The following is a 10639-nucleotide window of genomic DNA, read 5'->3' as shown; positions in this document are numbered from 1 at the left end:
TGATAAAAAGCCAAGTACCATAAAGGAGAAAGACATGCAACTTTATATTACTCCTTCCCAAGTCCACTTCTCAAACCACACTGGATTCAGGTTTTCTTTCTTTTTTAAATTTTTTATAGAAATGCCAGCAAATCTTGCCTGCTTTCACTGTCAGTGGTTGCTCTCAATCAGTTTATGGCTTTGGTGTCTTTTCCCTCAGCTCCTGAAATAGTAGGAGAAAATACTCCTTTATCCTCCCTCCAACATATTTAAGGAAGATGAGAGAAGAGCTTATTAAAGTTGAGGGAAAAAAAATTGTTAGAAAGCAAATTGTGCTAGCAATACTGATCTGAAGATAGTCAAGCTCTTACTGAGAGAGTGAAAAGAGCTTGGAAGAAAATTGCTTTTGGAATTAAAGAGCAGAATATCATACTTGTTGGGATATTTTGCCATTTCTAGTCTCGCTCATACTTTTTGTTTCCCTACTCAGCTCCTATCGTAAGGAAGACACTGACAAATAATGGAAACTAATTAAGGAAAGCACTTTCCAAGGTTATGCCCTTTTGTCAATATACTTTAAACCCAATGTCTTAAATACTATGGCACATACATAGTATACCGGGGCAAAGTTATGAACACTTCTTAGTCATAACCAAACACCTTGAGAGAATGATTTTCTGGGCATGAGGGCTCAGGACCAGAGTCTAGGAGGGCACTAAAGTCAATTGACATAACGTAGTTCTCAAAGACAGTATTCTCCATCCTATTTTGGTGAGTAGCTTCTGGGGTCTTAAAAATTTGTGAGTGGCCACCTAAGGTGCAACAGTTGATCTCTCCCCATCTGGAGCAAAGAAGAGTGAAGAAAGTCAAAGATGCAAGAAAACAGTTAACCAAAGGACTAATGGACCACATGACCCCCAGCCTCCATAGCCCTGAGACCAGAAGAACTAGATGGTGCCCAGCTACCACTGCTGACCACCCTGAAAGGGATAACAATAGGAGATCCTAGATAAAGTGGGAGAAAACTGTGGAACAGAACTCAAAATCATAAAATAGGCTAGGCTTACTGGTCTGAAAGAGACTTGTGGAACCCCGAGACTATGACCCTTAGACACCTGTCAAGCTAGGAACTGAACTCAACCCCTGTGGCTCAACTTTCAACCAAACGGTAGACTGGCCTATAAGGTGAATGCTATTATCAGAAAGGTATGCAGTCATCATAGCAAACAACCATACTAGATCAAAAGAGCGGCATCTGCCCAGGGAAAAAGCTCAAAGGCAGGAAGGGATAGGAAAGAAGGAGAAGGGAAATGATAAACACAGGAAGGAAGTAGGAAGAGTGCTGTTGCATTGTGGAGATTGCAATGAATGTCATAAAACAAATGAGTTGTTGAATGGAAAACCAATTTGATCTCTAAACTTTCACCCAAATCACAATTATGTATACATATATATATATAGAGAGAGAGAGAGAGAGAGAGAGAGAGATACACACACACACACATACATTTATACACACACACATATATATATACACAAGGGAGCTCTGGTAGCGTAGTGCCTAAGGCACTTGACTGCTAACCAGTAGGCTGGTGGTTCGAACCCACCAGCCACTCCTCGGAAGGAAGATGGGGCAATCCACCTCCATAGTGATACTGCCTCGGAAACCCAAGGAGGGGTTGCTATGAGCCGGGTCCGACTCGACGGCAACATAACAACAAACATATATACACATACACACACACATATAGTTAAAATGGATAATTAATTACTGATTAAAAGAAAAAAAAACAGATTTTCAAAAACATTTTTCATGTTCAGAATACTTTGTTTTCTAAGACAGGGATGTTTCATCATGTAAAAATATTTGGTTCATGTAAGTATCATTGGCCTTTAAAGTATTCCCCAGATACTTTGGAAAATGAAGATGCTACTATATTATTTTCCTCATGCTTGTTCTTTAAATTTCTTTATTATTAGCCTTCATTGTTCTATTGCTGCCTTTTATTTACACATAATAATAAATGAAAGAGGAGGTATTTTTCCATGAATTATTTATTGCAATAATAAACAGCCATATAATTGTATAAATATATAAAGTTCTGATGAAATATAAATGTATCTGTTATGTATATACCTACTTTCTAGATTCAATCTGACACAGCACAAAACTACACTATATACTACTCCATAAGAGGGCCTGGAGTTGACCGAGAACCTAAAAATTTATTTTACGTAGAAAGAGACACAGGAAACCTGTTTTGTACTCGTCCTATAGATCGTGAGCAGTACGAATCCTTTGAGGTAAAATCTAAAGCTTATATATTGTATTAGAAAGTATTATGCTTTGCCTTCTCAATTCATTTACCCTTTTTTGTTTTCTGAGTTTCTCATATTATGCTCAGGGTATATCTGATAACACACACTTAACTTGAGACAAAGGGAATTTTCATAGAAGAATCAATAACATTGAAGTCTATGTAGATTGTCCCTGATACTGTAGTTTTATTAGTTTTTTCAAGAGAACAAAGAGTGGTGCCACGTTGAAGAATGGCTATTTAGTTGGCAGAAAAGATCAGTGAACTTCTTTATGGTATAGAAATACCATAGGAGGTAAGTGAGGGACAGATACCATACTTCAGTGTCTCTGCAGTGGAAGATGGCTAACTTGTGGTGAGCAAATAGGAAGTGTGGTTAGTGCTTTATTGGGATCATTTAATCCTTTAATCATCTGGTTAACTTCCCACAGTGGAATGATAGTTAATAGGTAAGAGTTTTATCAAATTGTGTTTTGGTTTCCCAATGGGACCTAGTCATTTTGAGCAACTCAATTTCAATGATTTCACATTTATTTTGAATGAATTCATTATCAGTAGACAGAAAACTATTATACACCTGAAAACAATACAGCAATGGTGAGGAACTTAAAATGTATGCTATTAAATTAGATAAAGTTATGAGATTGATGCATTGCCTAGTGTGCTAAAAAGGCACTTTAAATTTGATAAATTTTAACATAAAGTGCTGTCTTACACCAAGAATTTAACCATCTCTTTTGTCATTAAAACAATAACAAGTGGTGAGAATCACACTACAGTGCCAACATTCTCCAAATTAAAGCCTAAACAAATTTGAAACATACCTTATTTTAATAGACTACTTTCATTCTTTCCTTCTCACAGCTAATTGCCTTTGCAATAACTCCAGATGGGTATACTCCTGAACTTCCTCTGCCCCTAATAATTAAAATTGAGGATGAAAATGACAATGCTCCAATTTTTACAGAAACAACTTACATTTTTACAGTTTCTGAAAATTGCAGAGTTGGTGAGTACCACTTTAACAGATGTTCTTCTTGTTTGTGGCTGTCAAGTTGGGCCCCTTCTATTCATGATGACCCCAGGCACAATGGGATCAGACCGTTGTGATCCATGGGGCTTGCATTGACTGGTTTTTAGAAGCAGATCTGCATACCTTTCTTTCTATTAGTTCTTAGCCTGGAAGCTCTGGTGAAAACTGTTCCGCATCGTAGCAATACATGAGCCTCCAGTGATGAAGGAGGTAGCGGCAGTTCAGATGCATTGGCTGGGAACTGAACCCGGGTCCATATGGACAATAAGAATCCTACCACTGAATCTTGATACCCTCTACTTTAACAATATTGTTCTTTTTGTTAGTTGCCGTCAAGTCGATTGTGTCTCATGGCGACCTCATGTGTGCTTAGTAGAACTGCTCCACAGGAGTTTCAAGGCTGGGGACTTACAGGAGGGCCTGTCCTCCAGTGTGCTTGGGTTGATTAGAACTGCTTATGTTTTGGCTAATAAACAAGCATTTCATTATTAGCCTCATGATGTATTGCACCTTAAATATGTTATAGTTAATAAGATAAATTTCACTATGAAATGGTGGGATGTAGCATGTCCTGGTGGCAAGAACAACGCACTTGCTAATCAAGATGCATTTGGGTGGAATTTTACTCAGCCTTTCAATAGCTGTGTGTGACTCTGGCCAAGCTTCTTAATCTTGCCCAGCCTGTTTCTTCATCTGTAAAATGGCATTTTGGTACACAAAGTTGTTGTGAGGGTTAAATAATAGACATGGGGTGCCAAACACAGTGCCTGAAAAATAGGAGCCACGTAATAAAGGTTTCTTTGCTTTCCTGTGTGAGGTAAACCAGATTTACTTTTAAGAAAACATAAAACAAATAAATTTTTGAGCAATTGGAAACCTAACCTTGAAGATACCAGTTGATATTCTGTAGTGATTAAATTATTGACAATCTTATGGGCATTATATTAAAGATCATTGAAAATACTACAGCTATTTTCCCAGTCTTATAAAAATTTTAGCTGGAAGTTGAAATTCAGAATGCAGTTTCTAAGATTTCTTCTAGAAAGATCTAACTGAGTTAAGAATTTTCAGAGAAAACTGACTCAAATTGTGAATTGAAGTACAGCCATAATTTTAAAAGACTAAAGAATAATTAGAATTCTTTAGTCTAGAAAGACAAAGGCCATGGGAAGATATAATCAACATTTGTAAAACTATAAGGAGCTCTAGTGGCATAAAGGTTAAAGCATTTGGCTGCTAACCAAAAGGTCAGTGGTTCAAACCTGCCAGCCACTCTGCAGGAGAAAGATGAAGCAGTCTGCTTCTGTAAAGATTAACTGCCTTGGAAACCCTATAGGGCAAGTCTACTCTGTCCCATAGGGAAGCTATGAGTTGGAATTGACTAGATGGCTGTGGGTTGGTTGTTAGGTATAAAACTATAAATTAAATACATTAAATATATGTATGGTCACTAAATTCCAAAATGTTAGAACTTTGGGATATTAAATGGAAGTGATACTTAATGTAGAAGTTTGAAAATTTATGGAAACCATTACTCTGATATATATAATAAAGTTGTTGTTTGTTGTTATGTGCCGTCGAGTCAGATCTGACTCATAGCGACCCCTCCTTGGGTTTCCGAGGCAGTATCACTACGGAAGTAGTTTGCCCCATCTTCCTTCCGAGGAGTGGCTGGTGGGTTTGAACCGCCAGCCTTCTGGTGAGCAGTCAAGTGCCTTAGCCACTATGCTACCAGAGCTCCCAAACATATAATAAAGTAGTGCAACACTATTTTGATGTCATTAGAAGTGAATGAAATAGAAGGGAAAGTAGAAAATGTAAGATTTGGAAATTAAAGGGGATTTTTCAATATATAGGTTCGACTGTGGGACAGGTGTGTGCAACTGACAAGGATGAACCTGACACGCTGCATACACGCCTAAAATACTCCATCATTGAGCAGATACCACCATCACCCACTCTGTTTTCTGTGCATCCAAATACTGGTGTGATAACTACTTCATCATCTCAGCTAAACAGAGAGGTAATTTATAAATATGAAAATTAATAAAAAATTATAACATGACTAATAGTACTGGCATATTTTCTTTGATATGTTCTTTTTTTAAAGCATGTGGTGAATCTAGTTTTAGAAAAATTATTTAAAATATGTTGATGAAGATCATTTAATAGCCTTCCAGTATACTAATTTTGAAATATTAATTTATTCTCTACTAATTTGTGTGTTTCATAAACACACAAATTGAGATAAACATATTTGTAATATAAACACAAACTGAAAAAACCCATGCCTTTGAGTCTATTCCAACTCATAGCAAACCCCATTGGATTTCCAAGGCTGTAAATCTTTACAGACATATGTTGCCTCATCTTTCTGCTGTGAAGCAGCTGGTGGGTTTGAACTGCCAGCCTTCTGGTTAGCAGCCAAATGTCTTACCCACTACAACACCAGAGCTTCTTAATGTAGACACAAGAAATGTCAAATAAGGAAAGTGAAACATTGGGACATATGTGGAAATTTGCTATCTACAGAGAAAGAAATACCCCTTTTTCTGTCTCATCTTCAACAACCTCATCTAAATTCTCCCCCTTGAGGAGATGACGACAGAATCTATGTATCTCTAATCTCTAGTTTCCCCTTTTAAAGTGGTTGCTAGAAATATTTATTTGGATGTCTTATGGGTAATACATATGTTAATACTTATGGGTAATATATCTTAGATGTAATACATCTAAAAAATTCTTCTTTCCTTCTAAACATTCTGTCCTTCTCATGTTTTCTACTTAATTAATACTTTCTTTTCTTATTAATATTTTTTCTGTTTTCACCTTGGATTCATTCTGTAGAAATTGTATTAATGTCTCCTGTTGCTCCCTAGATCTACTTAGTTTCCAAAACATGTTTATATTACCTCCAAAATTGTTTTTCACATATATTTTGTAGTTCAATCCAGTGTATCTATCCTAATTTATTTATCCACTTATTCAACTATTACCTCTTCCACAAATCATCTATTCATCTGAATTGTTATAGCAGCTTAACTTTTCTCTTTACTGAATTATTAATCTTTAAATCTTTAAAACATAGTAATATTTGTTTATCAGGTATTTCTCTGATTCTTCAAACTTCCTCTCAGATCTTTTCTCCTCCCATTTCTTACCTTTCATGGATTAGTGCAGCACTTCTCAATTTTTTTTAGTGTTAGGACTCTATACTTTTAAAAATTCTCAATAAAAAAAAAACCCAAAGATTTTTCATTTATGTAAGTTATATTTGTTGATATTTACTACATTAGTATTTGAAACTGAGAAAAGTTTAAAATATGTTTTTTGTGTTTTTAGTAACACATTAAAATAATAATAAAGCCATTAAAGGTTGAAATAAACAACATTTTCATGAAAAAGAAGTACATTTTCCAAAACAATACATACTTTAGTGAGATGAGTGGCATTTTCAAATATTTAAAAAATTTTCTTTAATGTCTACCTTAATATAAGATAGCTGGTTTCTGCTATCTCCTTCTTAATTCAATCTGATGTAATGTGTAATTTTAGCTAAAGCATATAAAGAAAATCTGATCTGATATGGAAGTGTTTCAATAGTCATTTTAGATGATTGTGGATATTTATTGATACTACACCAAAACTTGACAGGTAGTAGTCTACTAGTTGTAATATGGATTCTGAAGCCATAGTCATAAGCTTTCATACTTTGCTACATTAAAATCGGTTGGTGCATCTTGTACTGTGAGTGAATTTTATTATTCACATATGATTTTGTAGCATCATGCATTGGTCATTTGGAAAATACTGATTCACTGAGTTATACCCATTTTCCAATAATGGACACATTTCAAGCTATATATTTTTTAAAAATCACATCCCCATACCTATTAATTTCACAATGAAGGATACGGATTTTCTCCAAATTTCTCATTTTTGCCTAAAAGCATGAATTCACCATTGGCAACAAATAGTTGTGTTCTTTTTTTTAAGTGACAGACTCACTTTACTTACGTTGGACACATGTCTGCCAAATACTTTAGTCTGAATAACCATAGTTTATCTATCACTTGTTCTTCCAAGTGAAAATGATATTCCATGGAAAACAATAAAAGCAGCTAGTCTGGCTCAGAAAGCAAATAATTGCCCACGTGCTCGTCCTGGAGCAAACCACGGTACTACACTGTGCAACAGAAGTGCTTTATGCATGCCTCCCACTTCTTCACGTAGAATATGGGTCAAAATTTAGGAAAATTCATCATTTTTATTACTTCTACAGGGATGTCCTTAACTGAAACAGAAATTTATTTGCCATTTATTTTTTAATTTATTTTTACTGGGAGTATGTGCCAGTGATACAATAAATAGATGTATAATTTGGGTCAATTATTTTTGTTTCATGCTAAGGTGCCAGCAGCTTTACTAGCCATTTTGTTGGCAACAATGCAAATATCAACACGGTGAAAAGGTTGATAGCATCTTAGAATTATTACAAAAAAATGTTTTGACCTCTCAAAACCCCTGCAAAGGTGTCTAGGCCCATGCATCACACTTTTAGAATCACAGACTTAGATTAACATCATGTGTATTTGAAATATTTGCTGAGTGAATGAATATATGAATTAATGCATTGCTGTGGCTCTGTAAATTAGACAGAGTCTCCATGGAATTTATGTGCTCAGGAAAAGCACATGAAACCAAATCTTTCATCCTCAAGTCTTGAATGTTGTTGTTGTTGTTGTTATGTGCCGTCGAGTCAAACCCGACTCATAGCGACCCCTCCTTGGGTTTCCAAGGCAGTATCACTACGGAAGTAGATTGCCCAACCTTCCTTCTGAGGAGTGGCTGGTGGGTTTGAACCGCCAGCCGTCTGGTTAGCAGGCAAGTGTCTTAGCCACTATGCTACCAGAGCTTGAATAGACCCTTCTAATAGAATTAGTTGTAAACGTTTGATGAATAAAGTCTTGGAATGCTTCTACCCAACAGTGCTTCACAGCAACCTTTTGAGCCTAAGATTTCAGTTTTCAGCTGTTGCCTTCAATTCTTTACACCCCTTAAACAACAGAATTTCTCCTCTGACTGAAGATGCCACAAATTAATATCGAGGGCCCCAAAACTTACATTCTTTCTTTGCTTTGTCAACCAGCTGATTATTTCTGATAAATCTTAATTCACTACAAACAAAATGTGTATCCCCTCCTGAAAGTACACTAGCATGAGATTTTACAAATTTTCTTAATTAAAAAAGACCATTATTTTTCAAGTTTACATATGTGATTGATTATTTGGGAAGAGTAAATCAGGAAAATTACATGTGTATAAATCTGACATCAAGAGAAATTTTTATTTTAGGGAACACCTACCTGGTGATAAGAAAGTTTCAGAGATAATGGAATGAAGGGAATAGAAAGCTTTGTAACAGAAGAGTGAATATTTTAGGTTCACATTTTCACATACTATTTTACCTATGAGAAGAGGTGAACAAGTAGGATAGATGTAATTATCAACACTTTATACATGAAGAAATCTAGGCAAAGAGAATATTTCAATAGCATACGCCAGAGATTGCATATGCTATTTTTGGATCTGGGAATAGAATCCAAATATCTGAATACGCAGTCCACAAGGCATTTTTATTAATGTTGTTTTTAATCCTTCTATAAGTCAATCACCATTGTGAGGAGACACTTTCTTTTTTTTTTTGAGGGGTGATGAGCCTTCTGCTTGGGATGACCTGTAGTTGTTGTTGTTATGTGCCGTCGAGTCAGACCCGACTCATAGCGACCCCTCCTTGGGTTTCCGAGGCAGTATCACTATGGAAGTAGATTGCCCCATCTTCCTTCTTTGGAGTCGCTGGTGGGTTTGAACCGCCAGCCTTCTGGTTAGCGGTCAAGTGCCTTAGGCACTACGCTACCAGAACTCCCTGAAATGACCTAGATACCAAAATTTAAGATTGATGGCTTAGTACTTAGTACTTAGCCCATAGTACAGTGAATGGGAAACCCTAAAGCTAGATTTTATTTTTCATGGAAAGAAAAAAGACTCTAGACTTTTGTTTCCATACTAATTTAATGGTCTTTTTTTTTTTTTTAAATAAATATCAAGTAAATCTCTAAGATATATATTTTTAATAATATTTTATTTTTGGTGGAAATACATTCAGCCAAACCCATTCCTGTTCTAAACATAATGATCAGAGACATTGGTTAGTTTCTTCACATTGTGTCAATATTTCTTATTTCTTTTCCAGTTGTTTCACTTCCATTGACTTAAACTCCCTGATTGTTCATCCCTCAACCTTCTGGTCTAAGATTCAAAAAGCTTTGACTATTTGGTCTTAAGTAAATAATTTTTTCAAAAGAGCGTAATGCCCAAGGGTGACAATCTTTACTTTTTAAGTTAAGCTGTTACTTAGGCTATAGGTGACTTTACAATTTCCCTTGATTGTTTTATTATTAAGACTGGTATATGAGTCACTGCTATATATTTTTGAACATAAGAATGTACTTTTGATAGGATATAAGATTTGGATTAATTACCAAGCAATTTTAAATGTACTTATGACTATATCTCTTTTCTACTGGATAAAGATAAAACCAAATGACTACAACCTACACATTTGAAACCCAAAACCAAACTCACTGCAATCAAGTCGATTCCAACTCATCATGACCCCCTTTGGGTTTCTGTGGTGGTAAATCTTTATAGTAGTAGATTGCTCAGTCTTCCTTCCACACAGTGGCTGGTGAGTTTGAACTGCCACCCTTCTGGTTAGCAGTCAAGTACCATAGACACTGTACCACTAGAGCACCTTACAAAGTTGATAGCACTTTAAATTTGACAAATGACTGTTTTCATATATTACTTGAGAATTCTAGTGTGAGGAAATTATTCTACTGCGAGTACACGAGAGAGAAAACATTTAATAATATACCTCTTAAATTATCAATGCAAAGAAAATTAGAGTGTAAATTAAGCTTCCATATACAGTGTTATTACTTTTATCTAATAATTCAATCTTTGTTTTCAGTTAATCGATAAATACCAGTTGAAAATAAAAGTACAAGACATGGATGGTCAATATTTTGGTTTGCATACGACTTCAATGTGTATCATTAATATTGAAGATGTGAATGACAACTTGCCAACATTTACTCGTAATTCTGTAAGTGTATATGGTATTGGTAAGAGAAAGATACGTAACCCAGTGTTACCTGCTGAATTTGCTCATCTCCATCCATGTCCCATGCTTTTAAATAAAGTATCCCCACTGACATGACAGCAGCTTAATCTTTTTTTTTTTTTT

General features: G+C 35.5%; 1 protein-coding gene across 1 annotated transcript in view; it reads left to right on the top strand.

Moving 5' to 3' along the window:
• The window catches only part of DSC2 (desmocollin 2), a 40464-nt gene that overhangs the window by 12301 nt on the left and 17524 nt on the right, over positions 1-10639 (top strand). The window contains exons 5-8 of the mRNA XM_007953443.1: positions 2128-2283; positions 3162-3306; positions 5187-5353; positions 10364-10498. Of these exons, the coding sequence (XP_007951634.1) occupies positions 2128-2283; positions 3162-3306; positions 5187-5353; positions 10364-10498 (603 nt within the window). The remainder of the gene's footprint in view (positions 1-2127; positions 2284-3161; positions 3307-5186; positions 5354-10363; positions 10499-10639) is intronic.

Source organism: Orycteropus afer, unplaced genomic scaffold (genome assembly GCF_000298275.1).
Source record: "Orycteropus afer afer isolate SDZICR_OR568_19922 unplaced genomic scaffold, OryAfe1.0 scaffold00394, whole genome shotgun sequence".
In the NCBI taxonomy this organism is placed as follows: domain Eukaryota; kingdom Metazoa; phylum Chordata; class Mammalia; order Tubulidentata; family Orycteropodidae; genus Orycteropus; species Orycteropus afer.
Note: the sequence above shows the minus strand (reverse complement) of the source record. Positions and strands in the feature narration are given on the sequence as shown.